The sequence below is a fragment of the Dromiciops gliroides genome, chromosome 3 (genome assembly GCF_019393635.1).
Source record: "Dromiciops gliroides isolate mDroGli1 chromosome 3, mDroGli1.pri, whole genome shotgun sequence".
Lineage (NCBI taxonomy): Eukaryota > Metazoa > Chordata > Mammalia > Microbiotheria > Microbiotheriidae > Dromiciops > Dromiciops gliroides.
The window spans coordinates 514,119,824-514,134,960 of record NC_057863.1 but is presented as its reverse complement, the minus strand read 5'-3'; the positions used below and the strand labels follow the sequence as shown (position 1 = coordinate 514,134,960).

Sequence of the window (15,137 nt, the reverse complement as noted above, 5' to 3'; positions counted from 1 at the left end):
CTCCTTTTACAATAATAACTCCATTTACAATAATAACTCCATTTACAATAAGTACTTACAATTCTTTTTCTCTCTTTACTCTCTGTAGTCTGGCCTTCAACCTCATCATTCAAATAAACCCCTGTCCCCTCACCCCCAAATCAAATAAACCCCTGTCCCCTCACCCCCAAATCAAATAGCCTTTTCTCTATTCTCTTCCTTTTTGATTTTTCTGAAGCCTTTGACATTGTTGATCACCCTCTTCTCTTCGATAGTTTTTTTCAGGTTTTCCTTAAAAAATCTGCTCTTTCCTGGTTCTTCTCCTATTTGTCTAATCATTCCTTCTCAGTCTCCTTTCCTGGGTCTTCATTTGGGTTGTATCCCAACCATGGATGTTCCCCAAGGATTTGTTAGGAGCCCTCTACATAGTTTGATGATCTCTAAGCTTTATGGTATTCAATTATAATAATCATGCAAAAGATTCTCAGATCTATTTATCCAGCTCTAACCTCTCTCCTGACTTCTAGTCTTGCATATCTAATTGCTTTTTGGACATCTCAACCTTGATACACACTTCCAATTCAACATGTCAGAAAATGAACTCATTATCTTTCCCACCAAACACTTTCTTCTTCCTAATTTCCCTATTACTGTTGAGGGTACCGAAATTTATTTATTTATCCCCCCCCAGGCAATGAGGGTTAAGTAACTTGCCCAGGGTGACACAGCTAGTAAGTGCCAAGTGTCTGAGGCTGGAATTCAGGTCCTCCTGAATCCAAGGCTGGTGCTTTATCCACTCCACCACCTAGCTGCCCCCCAAACTTGCAATTCAGTGGCATTTTCAACCCCTTACTCATAAACACACACACACACACACACACACACGCGCGCGCGCGCACGCGTGCCATGACCTATCAATTTTATCTTTGTACAGGCAAAAAAAATTGCCCATATTGGATATATGCCAAGATCTATCAATTTTATCTTTGTATAGGCAAACAAAGCATGCCCATGTTGGTCAATCTGAAAATAAATAGGCAAATAGTTAAATAGCTAAACAAACGAACAAATGCCTCATTCTGTACTCTGGATCTTGTGTCTTTGGTGATCAGCATTCCTAATTCTTTCAAAGTTTTGTCTTTAATATATTGCTGTTATTGCTTAACTTATGCTCCTGCTGCTGTTCACTTCACTCTGCATTAGTTCAAACACGTCTCCCAGGTTTGCCTGAAACCACCCCCTCATTATTTCTCACAGTATATCAGCATTTTATCACATTCATGTACTATAACTTTTTCCAATCACTCCCCAATTTATGGTTAGTCCCTTGGATTCCCATCCTTTCCTACTTTAAAAAGAGCTAAACATATTTTTGTACATCCTTGAAGTTTGTTTTGTTTAGGACTATTCCATTACTCCCTTAATCTACCCTCCTTCTAGTTTCCCCTACCTCTTCTCCCCACATTCCCTCCTATTTCTCCAATAAGCAAAATGTGTTTCTGTATCCAATGCATATGTTTTTGTGTGTGCATGTATTCTTCCCTCATTTGACCAGTTCAGATGAAGTGAAGTTCAAGTGTCAGGAGCTACTCCTCAACCCCTTCTCCTTGTTTGTACAGATGTCTACTTGCATACTCTGATTACGTGAAGTATTCCCTTGCCTTCCTTTTCCTTCTCCATCCTTCTGAGTGTATTTCTCTTCCTTTCTCTTCATTCTTAAGATCATCAAGATATAACAAAACATTCCAAAGCCCTGCCTAATTAGACTCCTTCCTTCTATGAGCCCTAATGAGGATAGTGCTCACATGTATCATCTCATATTAGAATGTAAGGGGTCAGCTAGGTGGCACAGTGGATAGAGCACCGGCCCTGGAGTCAGGAGGACCTGAGTTTAAATCCGGCCTCAGACACTTGACACTTACTAGCTGTGTGACCCTGGGCAAGTTACTTAACCCCAATTGTCTCACCCCCATCCCCAAAATGTAAGGAGTTTATCCTTGTTTAATTACTTATTGTTCATTTTTATGTACTTTTTAAAGTTTCTCTTAACTCCTATGTTCAAACTTCAAAGTTTCTACACAGCTCTGGTCTTTTTTATCAGGAATGCTTTAAGTCTTCTATTTCATTAAAATTCCATTTTCACCCAGTAACATTACAATTAGTTCTGTTGGGTAAGTTATTTTTGGTTGTAAGCTCATATCCTTTGCTTTCTGGAATATTGTATTACATGTTCTCTGTTCCTTTTATACTGCTCATTGCTAAATGATGAAGTCTTTCTTTCTGGCTGCCTATAGTATTTTTTCTTTGTAAGGGGCTAAAATTCTAGCTAGTCTGTCTAAAATATCTAATGAGTGATCACCAATAAAAATTATAAGCTTTAGCAAGAGTTAGAGTTTTAAGCATTTATTAAGGAGAATAAGAATTTGGTGAAGAGAAAGAGAAAGGCCTAGATTCATCTATCTATTAAAGGGAGAGCGCATTTCTGGCTCCCTTCTCCACCAGAGTCCTGACTAAAGAGACCCAGAGCATCAGCCTTGCCCCCCTTTCTCCCACAAGCAAACATCACTTCCTGACGCCAAAGAAAAGCCGCATGGCTTTGCCCTCAGAGGCCTTCTCTTCATGGTAGAGTTTTCCTACAGTAAGTCTCCAGCAGGTGGCGTCATTCCAATCATTACATCTTCAACTTGCAAACTCTGGATTTTAATATGATTTCTTTCAGGAAGTGATTAGTGGATCCTTTCTATCCACTTTGCCCTCTGGTTTTAAGAGTTCTGAGCAGATTAAAAAAAAATTCTTGAAATATGATGTCTAGGCTCTTTTTATGGTCATTGTCCAGATAGTTCAAAATGAGTCCAATTTTTTTCTCCTCCTATTGGTTTCTATTTGTCCTATTCTAATTTTCTGGGAGCTTGTTGCTTGGACAAGGTTTGGTACCTCTTGCACCAAGCTGTTAATTATCCTTCCAATTCTTTCTCCTCTAGGACTCTCATTTTTTGATAAAAAACATTTTAATCTCTTTTTTCAACTACTGCATCATCTTTTCCAGGAATTCTAGTTGAATTTGAGCTCAAACTATTTTTTTTCTTTGAGGCTTTGTTTGTAGATGTTTTAAAGTTATTCTCTTCTGTATTTGGATCTTGTGTGTCCTTGTGAACACAATTAACTTTTTTTGGAGGGATTCTTGTTTTGCTTGGGTGGCAGACTGGGAGAACAGAGGGCAGGGGAGAGACTGAAGCACAGTTAAAGGTAAAATTATCCTTCTGGGAATTATGAGGTTTTATAAATTAAGAAGGCAGGGTGTTCAGTCTCTTTCCTCTGTAGAGAATTAATTGTTATTTGAGGTTTTTATGACCCCATCTTTTGGCTAGAATTAAAAAAAAAAAAAACACCTCACATGTGCACTGGCCTCTGGGGCTCCACAAATGGCATGGTGCTCCACCTACCGGTTGTAGCCAGCCATGGCACCACCTGCCAACGCCTACATGGGCCTGGCAAAATTATAATGATTGGAAGCCCAGTAAGGGCAGTCATGTGACTATCAGAGTGGCCAGCCAATTGGCTGGGGGCTGTGTGTGGTCAGCCTGGGGTCTGCTGGGACGAAGGGAGATTTTTTTTTTTAGTGAGGCAATTGGGGTTGTGACTTGCCCAGGGTCACACAGCTAGTAAGTGTTAAGTGTCTGAGGCCGGATTTGAACTCAGGTACTCCTGACTCCAGGGCTGGTGCTCTATCCACTGCGCCACCTAGGCACCCCTAGAAGGGAGATTTTTTTCGCCATTCTAGCTTAAAGCTAGAAGGCGACAGGATGCTGCTGTGTATTCTCCGCTGATTCCTGGGTGGTAGTGTTGTTCAGGTTGTATAATTTCCTTTCCCTCTTTTATTTCCTTTCCCTTGATCCTACTGATCCTGTTTGTGTTTTTCTTTTTAAGTTCATTCCTGTTAAAATAAATCCTGCTCTGTTTTGAGGGAGGCTGCTGGTCTCCTTCCTTGCCCCAATATTTCAGCAGGCCACTTAGCTAATACTCCCCAATTAAAAATTGGTCCCCACCCCTCATTTCCTCTCAATCTATTTTATACCTAGTCATTAGATTAATTTTAGAATCATAGACTTAAAGCTTTAAGAGACCTTAAAGACAATCTACTCAAATCCCTTTATTTAACGTATAAGGAAACTAAGGCCACTGAAAGTGCACTTTAATTGCTTTAATACTTTGCTCAAAAAATCTTGTATTGCTTTTCACTAGAGAATCATAGAGTTTGAACTGAATGAAACATCAGTGGCCATTTTATTTAACCTGTATCTTAATAAGAATCCCTCTAAAATAAATCCCAAAAGGGTACCATCTATATATGCTTGAAGACCTCTAGTGAGGGAGGATACACTACATTCTGGTGTGGCCCATTCTATTTTTTTGATAGTTCTATTTATTAGGAAGTTTTCTCTTATAACCCTCGTTCCTAGTTCTATATACTCTGGGGCCAAGCAAAACAAATCCAATTTCCTTTCCCCACAATAGCCCTTCAAAGAACTAGCATTTATAATGCTTTAAGTTTTGCAAAATGCTTTATGAATATTATCTCATTTTCACAACTCTGAAAGATAGGCACTATTATTATCCCCATTTGGCAGATGAGGAAACTGAGGCACAGAAAGGTTAACTGATTTGCTCAAGATCATATAGTTTTTAAGTATCTGAGGTTGGATTTAACTTTAGGTCCATTTACAAATACTATCCACAGCACCAAAGCTTCTTAAACTGTGGGTCGCGACGCCATATGGGGTCGTGTAACTGAATGTGAGGCTTGCAAAAAAATTTGGCAACAGTAAAAGGTTATGTATAGGGGCAGCTAGGTGGCGCAGTGGATAAAGCACCGGCCCTGGAGTCAGGAGGACCTGAGTTCAAATTCAGCCTCAGACACTTAACACTTACTAGCTGTGTGACCCTGGGAAAGTCACTTAACCCCCATTGCCCCCCCCACACACACAAAAAAAGGTTATGTATACCTTGTTGTTGTTGGTCCTTCTTTCACTAAGAGGAGACCATGCTATCAGGTGATGTCATGACTTCCACTGAATTGAAGTGAGGGGGGGTTGTGCAAGGTCACCAACCTCATTCTCTCCTCCAGAGCCATCTGGGTCCAGTGGTAAGATATATAACAAGACAACTGGAGATGGCCCCAGATGTTTAAGGCAATTGGGGTTAAGTGACTTTCCCAAAGTCACACATCTATTAAGTGTCTAAGGTGATATTTGAACTCAGATCCTCCCAACTTCAGGGCCACTGTTCTATCTACTGTACCACCCAGCTACCCCTATGTATACCTATTTTATATACCTATATACCTGGGGCCACATAAAAATTTCTCTGGAGAAAAGGGGTTGTGAGTGGAAAAAGTTTAAGAAGCCCTGTACTGCACCACCTAGCCATCTTAAATACTTGAAAACAGCTATCATGTCACCTAAGTCTTCTATTCTCCAAGTTAAACTTCCCCAGTTCTTCAAATGATGGCCCTACAACACGATTTTTAAGCTTTTCACCATCCCGGTTGTTTTCTTCTTGATGCTCTGAAGTTACCCAACATCCTTCCCAAAATAAGGTACTGAGAATTAAACACAAAATACTTAGCCATTACTAAAAACCTATTAGAACCTTTTCTGTTATATCATAGTATTGAATTATCTGCGTTTGTGGCCCACTAAAACCCTTAGATCTACTTGTGAAGTTGGTTTTTTGAACCAGTATAATAAAGTTTTATTTATATGACTACGTACTCCATTTAATTGTATTAGCTTTGGCCCAATGTTCTAGCATTTGGCTCCTAAATGTCTCAACCAATTTGTTAGCTATTATTCTTAGCTTTGTTTATCACCTGCACATGCCATCAACATCAATACCCAGCTCCAAAGCACTGATAAGTATCAAATAGCACATGGCCAAACACAAATCCCTAGATCATTCCACTGCAAACTTCCAAGCTACAGTGAAACATCAATGATTTTCCTCCAGCTCTAGCCATTCAATCAATCCTGAATTCATTTAACTGTGCTACTAGGATTACAGAATTTGAGCTAGAAGGGACCTCAGAGGCAATGTAGTACAACTCCTTTATTTTACAGATACAGAAACTGATCTAACTCACGTCTCCATCTTGTCCACAAAAATTGAATGTGGTCAAATGCTTTGCTAAAATATAAACTCTACAGTATTCCATTTTTCTGTTAGGCAATAAGTCTGTCAAAAAATAAAAGGTTAGTCTGGTTTGACCTGATTTTTAAAGAAGCAGTTCCTTTTTTTTTTTTTTTGTCTTTGTATCCCTAGCACTTAATACAGATTCCTAGTATGGACTTAAATGTTAATTGATTGATTTGAATACTAAGTCTTCTTTCTCTTAATTTGTCCTGAGAGTAAAACTATTATCATTTTGGTACTTTGCCTTAATGAATCTCATGTTGGCTAAACTAATTTGCACTGGAGTATAGGTTTATTTTATTCAGTTAAAGAAAAGGAATAGACCTAGTTATCCAATTTTGCACTCATATACAAACTTTACATTGGTCTTAAATTGTTTCACATACATAAATTTTGTTTCCATAAGTAGATTGTGAACTTCTAGTTTGCATGGAACAATATGTTTCTAATCACTCAAAAAATTATATGGCCAAACTATATACATAGAAAAAATCAAGTGGATAGAGAATACCTGTTATCCCATGGTATGTTGTTAGATGTATATCCAATAAAGCCAGCACATTAGTACAGACATCTTGAGTAGACACTACATGAAGTATATGGGGAACAGTTTTGTTATTAATGAAGAAGGGTATATACCAAGAGTCCTTAAAAACATCAGAGATAACACAACCAGAAAATGAGATAGGGCTGGTTGTGTGTGTTTCTCTGGTGTCTGGAAAAGTCAAAAGAATTCAAGGAAAGCCCCTCAGCATGTGTGTGGATGCCCTCTGTGGAAGCTTCACAGGAGGAAAGGGCAAGAATGATACAAGATGAGCAAGCCTGATGGGCCACAATCTGCACCTCTGAAGGGAATATAAACATTAGTGAGCTCAAAGACTCATTAAATTATCTCCTACAAATATGTTTAATGTGATTATACATATATAACCTATATCAGATTTCTTTCTGTCTTGGGGAGGGGGGAAGGGAGAGAGGGAGAAAAATGTGGAACAAAATGTTATATAAACAAATGTCAGAAACTATCTTTATGTGTAACTGGAAAAAAATACTATTAATACTGAAAAAAAAGATTATCTCTTATAAAGCCCCATAATATTAAGTACAAAGCAGGAACTCAATTATTCATTCACTCCTTCAACAAGTATTTGATCACAGAGCTCTGTCCTGGGCCCTCTTTCCTTCTCCCCTCTAATGCATTTTTTTTTTTTGAGGCAATTGGGGTTAAGTGACTTGCCCAGGGTCACACAGCTAGTAAGTGTCAAGGGTCTGAGGCTGGATTTGAACTCAGGTCCTCTTGAATCCAGAACCAGTTCTCTATCCACTGAGCCACCTAGCTGCCCCCCTCTACTTCATTTTACTGATTATCTCTTCAGCTTCCACAAATTCAATTATGATCTCTTCTTCAGCCCTAACCTCTCTACTGGCTTCCAGCCTCACACCTCCAACTTCCCATTGAATATCTCAGAACTAGATTTCTATAAACATTGAAACTCAACTGGTCCAAATCTGAACTCATTAATTTTCCCCCTAAATCTTCCTAATAGGTGTCATCCTTGACTTCTCACTCTCTGTCATCCCCTATAAGCAATCTGTGACCAAGGTCTGTTGATTTTACCTCTCTTTTTAAAGTCTCTTCTTCTTCTCTGACAACAGCACCACCCTGGTGCAGGCTCTCATCACTAAGGTCTATATTGTTATATAACTTGCTTGTTGGTTTTCCCTGCCATAATTCTTCCCCCTTAAAGCAAGAACATGAATTGAGATGGAACTGAATTCATTCTGTACTCAGCTGCCAAAATGATCTTCTTATAGCCTAGCTCTGACACAAAGAGACGGCTGAGATTATTTTTCCATGCAAAGACAGATTAAAGGGGGCCATGCTGGGCTGCTAGTAGAGTACAATCCCGCAATCATGCTGACACAGACCCCAAGGCAGGCTGCACCAGAGGAACTTACCCCTGAGTCTCTGAATCAGCTGCAGCACCAAAGTCTTCTGGAACTAAGCTTAAGGTCAGGTAAGAGCGCTGAATGGCTGGGGGGGGGGGGGTAGGCATAATATAGGGGTATCTGAGGGACTTAAGGAGAAATTCGGCTATCCTACCCCAGCAGGGAACCAGGAAGAAATCTTGAGCTGTAGGAGGCCCAGGTGGGGGAGTGCACAGGCTCATAAAAGCCCAAAACCACCACAGCACACAAAGTTCTGCTGGCTGGTTAATTAGCAAGTTGGCTTGAGGTTATCTTCAGGCCAGAGAACAGGCCAGGTGAGAGAAAAATCTGCCTTCCCTCAAACCAAAACACCTGGGACCCTGTGAATCTTGGGACAGTATAGCTTGGAAGAAGGGTCCCACTGTAAGAGGGAGTTAAAAGTCAAATAAAAGACAACATGATGAGGAAGCAAAGAAAGTTTAGAACTATCAAAAGTTTCTTTAGCAACAAGGAAGATCGAAGTGCAAGAAAAATACAAATTGGTCTCAGGCCATGGAAGCACTCAAAAGGGACTTTGAAGAGAAAGTAGGAGAGATAGAAGGAAGATTCAGAGAGAGGGAGGAAAGAATGGAAAGAGAAATGAGAGCAATGCAGGAGAGTCATGAGAAAAAAAACAGCAGCTTGAAAAGCCAAATGGGAAAGGAGAAACAAAAGCTCTCTGAAGAAAATAACTGCCTAAGAATTAGGATTGAACAAATAGGAGCTAGTGACTTTATGAGAAGCCAAGACACAGTAAAGCAAATCCAAATGAATGAAAAAATAGAGGGCAGTGTGAAATATCTCCTTGGAAAAACAGCTGACCTAGAAAATAAATCTAGGAGAGATAATTTGAAAATCATTGGACTACCTGAAAACCATGACCAAGAGATAGGAAAATTGCCCTGATATTCTAGAAGCAGAAGGTAAGATAGAAATTGAAAGAATCCACAGATCACCTGCTGAAAGAGATCCTAAAAGTAAAGCTTCCAGGAATATTATAGCCAAATTCCAGAGATCCCAAGTCAAGGAGAAAATATTGCAAGCAGCTAGAAAAAAAGGAATTCAAATACTGTGGAGCTCCAATAAGGATAAAACAAGATCTAGCAGCATCTACATTAAAGGACAAGAGGGCATGGAATATGATATTCTGGAGGGCAAAGGAACTGGGATTACAGCCAAGAATCACGTACCCAGAAAATCTTTCAGAGGAAAAACTGGGACTTCAATGAAAAAGAGGACTTTCAGGCATTTGTGATGAAAAGACCTGAACTGAATAGAAAATCTGACTTTCAAATACAAGACCCTAGAGAAGCATAAAAAGGTAAACAGGAAAAGGAAATCATGAGGGATATTAAAAGATTAAACTGTTTATATTCCTACATGAGAAAATAATACTCATAAGAACTTTTTCAGTATTAGGTCAGCTGAAAGGAATACACTTAGAGGACACAGGTCTGAACTGAATATGAAGGGATGATATCTGTAAAGCATTTATTTTTTTGTCCATCCTTGTTCTTTGTGGGGCAAGCAGGGTGGGGTGTCTTATGTCTGGGACTGGATTTGGGCTTGAGGGCTCCTGGGTCCACGGCTGGTACTTTGTTCACTGTGCCACCTGGCTAACCCATGATGACATCTTTAAAATAGGGTTGAGGGGTAGGAGGAATGCACTGGGGGAGAGGGAAGGGGAGAGGTAGCTCACATGAAGGAAACAAGTTAAAAGCTTATGGAGGAGAGGGGAAGATGGGGTAGTTAGTGAACCTTACTATCATCAGAATTGGCTCAAAGAGGGAATAACATACATAGTCAAGTGGGTATAGTAATATATTTTTGCCCTGAGGGAAAGTGGGAAGGGAAGGAGATTGGGGGGGGGGGAGGAAGGAAGGGCAGATTGGGGGAGGGAGCAATAAAAAGCAAAATACTTTCGAGGAAGGTGAAGATGTTCTGCCTAACTGAACATGTATGACTTAATGAGGAATAGGGTAAAAGATGATAGAAAACAGAGTAAATATCATGGGAAGGAAATAAGATGGAGGGAAATAGTTATGATGATTGACTATAATGGCAAAACATATGGTACCTACTTTGCTGGGCTATTGTGAAGAAAATTCTTTGTCAAGTTTAAGGTACTATATAAAAATGATGAACAGGATGCTATCAAAAAAACCCTTGAAAGACCTACATGAACTTAAGCAGAGTGGAATGTATTGTATATAAAATAATAGCGACAGTGTGAGATGATCTGCTGGGAAGTACGTGGTTATTTTCAGCGAGGCAATGCTCCAATATAGGCAATGCTCCAATATAACTCTGAAGGACTTATGAAAATCTCAGTCCATCTGCAGAGAAAGAACTGATGGTATCTGAAAACAGAATGAAACGTATTTTTTTGCGGGGACAATTCCTTAATCTGAAGTTTTGCTTTTATGTTTTACCTCACAACCTAGATAATGTAAGAGTGTTTTCCATGACTACTCATGTATAACTTATATTAAATTGCTTGAGTTCTTGGGTGTGGGGAGTGGGAGGGGAGGAGGAAGAGAAGTTGGAACAGATAGTTTTAAGAAATTGGTGTCAAAATTTTTTTTTTAATTTTTTTTTTTTTAGTGAGGCAATTGGGCTTAAGTGACTTGCCCAGGGTCACACAGCTAGTAAGTGTGTGTTAGGTGTCTGAGGCCAGATTTGAACTCAGGTACTCCTGACTCCAGGGCGGGTGCTCTATCCACTGTGCCACCTAGCTGCCCAAAATTTGTATTTACATGTGATTTAGAAAATAAAATTCTAAACAGAAAAAAAAACTAGATCTGACCATGTCACCTTCTCTATTTGATACATTCCTGTGGTTTATTATCACTTCTAGATCAAATATAAAATCTTTTGTTTGAAATTCAAAGCCCTTAATAAAGTGGCCTCAACCCCCTCCATTCCCTCTCCCAGTCTGTGTTCCATTGACACTGGCCTCCTTGCTGTTCCTCACAAAAGAACCCCAAATCTTGTGATTCCAGGCATTTTCACTTGGTGTCCCCAGTGCCCAGAATTCTCTAAAGTTTCAATCAAAACCTCACCTTCTACAGGAAGTCATTCCCCAATCTTCTTTAATTGTAGTGCCTTCCCTGTTGATTGTCTCCAATTTATCCTGTTTGTATATTTGCATGCTGTCTTTCCCATTAGACTATAAGCTCCTTGAAAGCTGGGAATGTCTTTTGCCTTTGGTAGCACAGTAGATACTGCCCTGAGCCTGGATTGAGGAAACTCCTGAATCAAACCTGGCCTCTGACATTTACTACCTGTGTGACCCCTGGCAAGTCACTTAAATCTGTTAGCCTCAGTTTCCTCATCTGTAAAATGGGAATAATAATAGTATCTGGGCAAATGAGAAAATCGTAAAAATTGTAAAATGTTTATTACAGCATCTGGCATATGCTAAGTTATTATTATCACCAACACTTAGCACAATGTCTAGAACATAGCAGATGCTTAATAAATTGTTTACTGACTATAAAGCATGATGGAGGATGAAAAAAATATAAAAGGGGGCCCCCTTCCAGAAGTTTGTAATTTGGTAGGAGAAGTAAGACATAGCTAAATATGCCATAGTCATATAACTATAGAAGGCTGGATGATAATCAAGAAAGGCTTCACTACAGTGGAGATTTCAACTGGGCCTTGAAGGATAATTAGAATTTTGGCGGACAAAAGAGAAAGGATATAAGCAAAAGTGGGAAGGAGTAAAACCCCTTCAATAAATACATGTTAGCTTAACTAAATGATGTGACTATCAGGAAGTACGCAAATTTCCCCAGATGTACCGTACATATTTGACCAAGAGATTTTACAGGATCAGAAAACAGAATTAGAAAGGCCCTTAGAGATAATCTAGTCAATTTTCTCATATTACAACTGAAGAAACTGGGGTCCAGGAAGAGAAAGTATTTTGAGGATGCATTAAGTGACTGGACCAGGATTCAAATGCATCTCCTGAGTCCAAATCTAGTGCTCATTCCACAATTCCCTTGCTAAAATTGGAAGGAACATTAGAAATCATAATCATGTTCTTCATTTCAATGATGAGGTGAGAAACAGAAGTGATCTGCTCAAGACCAAACAGTTAATCAATGGCCTCACAGGACAAACACAGCAGCAATAGGTGTAAATTGCAAGGAGGCTAATTTACGCTTAATGAAATACCTCCTAACAGTAACAGTGAGCTGCATGAGGAGGTAGTGGTTTCTCCCTCACTGGAGATCTTCAGTTAAAGGCTGGTTATCACTTGTTCATTAAACATCATCGGAGACTTGTCCAGATACAGGCTGGACTATATACATGGCTACCAAGGTTTCTTCCAAGTCTGAGATTCTGTGATTCTGATTTTGACATTAATCACAGAATTTTTGAATTAGACAAGGGAAACCAAGGTTATTAGAGTCCAACCTATATCTGAGCAAGAATACTCACTAAAGTATAAAAGACAGGTCGATCAATCAATAAACATTTGTCAGACACCTAATATACATCTGGCACCATGCTAAGCAGTGGGGATAGAAAAAGGATCAAAAGAAAGTCCTTGTCCTCTAGCCTCTTAAAATGGAAAGGGGGAGTCAACAAGCAAACAAATACATACAAAACAAGTTATATGCAGGATAAATAGGAAATAACAAGAGGGAAGGCGATGGAATTAAGAGGAATTAGGGAAGGTTTCTGTAGAAAGGGGGATTTAGCTGGGATTTAAAAGCATCTAGGGAAGTAAGTAATAGGAGAGGAGGGAGAACATTCCAAGCATGGAGGGCAGACAAAATGCCTGTAGTTAAGAGATGGAGTGTCTTGTTTATGGAATAGCCCAGAAGACCAGCATTGTTGGGTTAAAGAGTACTTGTTGAATAGTAAGGTGCAAGAAGCATGGGAAGGTAGGCAGCTAGGTTATGAAGGTTTTTGAAAGCCAAGTAGATCCTAGAAGTAATAGGAAGCCACAGGAGTTTATTGGGGAAATGGGGGTGGATCAAACCTGCATTTTAGGACAATCATTTTAGTGGCTAAATGGAGGATGGACAGGAGAGAGGAGAGACTTGAGGCTGGCCAACCCATCAGCAGGCTATTATAATAATCCAGGTAAAAGAAGGTGAGGGCCTGCACCAGAGTAGTGGCAGTGTCAAAGGAGAGAAGCTGGGCATATTTGAGAGAAGTTGCAAAGGTGAAATTGCTAGAAGATCTCTAGTAGTTAGTGCCACGGCTCTAGTGAGAGTACCCATTATAAGGGCAGCTAGGTGGAACAGCAGATAAAGCACCAGCCCTGGATTCAGGAGGACCAGAGTTCAAATTCGGCCTCAGACACTTGACACATAACTAGCTGTGTGACCCCGGGCAAGTCACTTAACCCTCATTGCACCACCAAAAAAAAAAAAAAGTACCCATTATTCCCATTCCATTTTTGATACCATTAATTGTTTAAAATTTTTTCTTGGGGCAGCTAGGTGGTGCAGTGGATGGATTCAGGAGGACCTGAGTTCAAATCCAACCTCTGACACTTGACATTAGCTGTGTGACCCTGGCCAAGTCACTTAACTCTCATTGCCACGCAAAATGTTTTTTCTTACATCAAATGTAGTTTGTCCTATTTACTTTATACCCACTACTTTTAGCAAAGATGAATGCCCCTTCCACATGACAGCTATTTATATATTTCATAGGATCATAGAGCAGGGACTTCAGAAGCCAAGACCTTCATTTGAAAGATGAGGAAACAGGCTCGGAGACATATACTGATTTGCTCAGTGTCACACAAATATGAATGGCAGAGCCAGGACTCAAGCTCAGTTTCTCTAATTCCAAAACTAAGGCTCTTTCCACTGCACCCCACGGCCCAAATTAATTCTCTTTTCCAGCCAACTCTTGTCTAAGTAGTATCCAAAACCGAATACAGATATGATATAACCAGGTTAAAATACAATCACCTCCCTCATAATTGATGCTCTCAATAAGACTATTAAGCTTCTTTAATTTTCTTACCATGACACACCACTCAGCTTGAGTTTAGAGTCCACTAAAAGCCCCAAATCCTTCCTCAGACAAACTAGCGTCCAGACCATGCATTCCCCCATTTTACATTTGTGAAATGGATTTATTTTTTTAAAGTCCAAGTCAGCCCTACTGAGCATCACATTACATTCTGACCAATATTCCCGCCGGTCCAGTCTGGGGAAGCCAGAACTCCGGTCTCCTGACACTGGACCACGCAGCAATTCTCCTGGCGGCTGCAGGGATGAGGTGCCTCAGACGTCCCAGCTGGCCTCAGTGCATCTGGACCCCGGGCGTGGGGGCGTGGGAAAGACCCCGGGCGGGCCATAGGGCAGAGGTCACCTTCACCTCCAGGGGTCTCCACCCACCCAGGTAACCTGGAAGCAGGAGACGCTATGGAAGGGCAGGGAGAGGGGAGGAAGGAGTTAAGGGAACTCGGGGGACTAACGTGGCTTCCCAGGAATCCGACGGGACCCAGGGAGGGGGCGCCAGGGCCGCAACGGGCGTGCCTGGTCCCGTTCGAACGCAAACAGTCCCTTACCGCGCATCGAGAATAACCAGCCGAAGCCGCCATCTTCCCGCCAGCCAGCAAGCTCCTCCTACGGTGAGGGCTGCCGGGATTCACCAGCCCCTCCCCAAGGCTCGTGCCCCGCCCACAAGAGGGCGACCCTCCCCCCCTTATAGGAGCCCGGGCCACCACCGAGCCAGCGGCGGGGTGAGGGCGGAGGGGGCCTGGGGATACTGCGACAAGTTAGGAAGCCAGAGATTTACCCCACCCCCCTCGCGCGCGCGCACCCTACGCACATCGAAAGGACAACAAACCTAGACAGGCGTCACAAATAACCAATCAAAGAAGAGGACATCGTCTAGGAGTGGTGGGAGGGAAAGAACCCGCCCCTTCCCCAAGATGACGCCACAAGGTGTAGGATTGAGAGCTAAGAGGGTCAATAACAAAACAGGACAATTCCAATCCTTGGAAGGGGGAGAGCTGG

At 41.0% G+C, this 15,137-nt stretch overlaps 1 protein-coding gene across 2 annotated transcripts in view; it reads right to left on the bottom strand.

The window, feature by feature from the left end:
- CEP57 (centrosomal protein 57) overlaps positions 1-14,938 on the bottom strand; it is a 62,504-nt gene extending 47,566 nt beyond the window's left edge. The window contains exon 1 of one of the 2 annotated variants that reach the window (XM_043996659.1): positions 14,687-14,938. In XM_043996659.1, the coding sequence (XP_043852594.1) occupies positions 14,687-14,719 (33 nt within the window). In that variant the 5' untranslated portion in view covers positions 14,720-14,938. The remainder of the gene's footprint in view (positions 1-14,686) is intronic. The other variant, XM_043996658.1, reaches the window with a different exon arrangement.
- Positions 14,939-15,137: the final 199 nt, after the last annotated feature.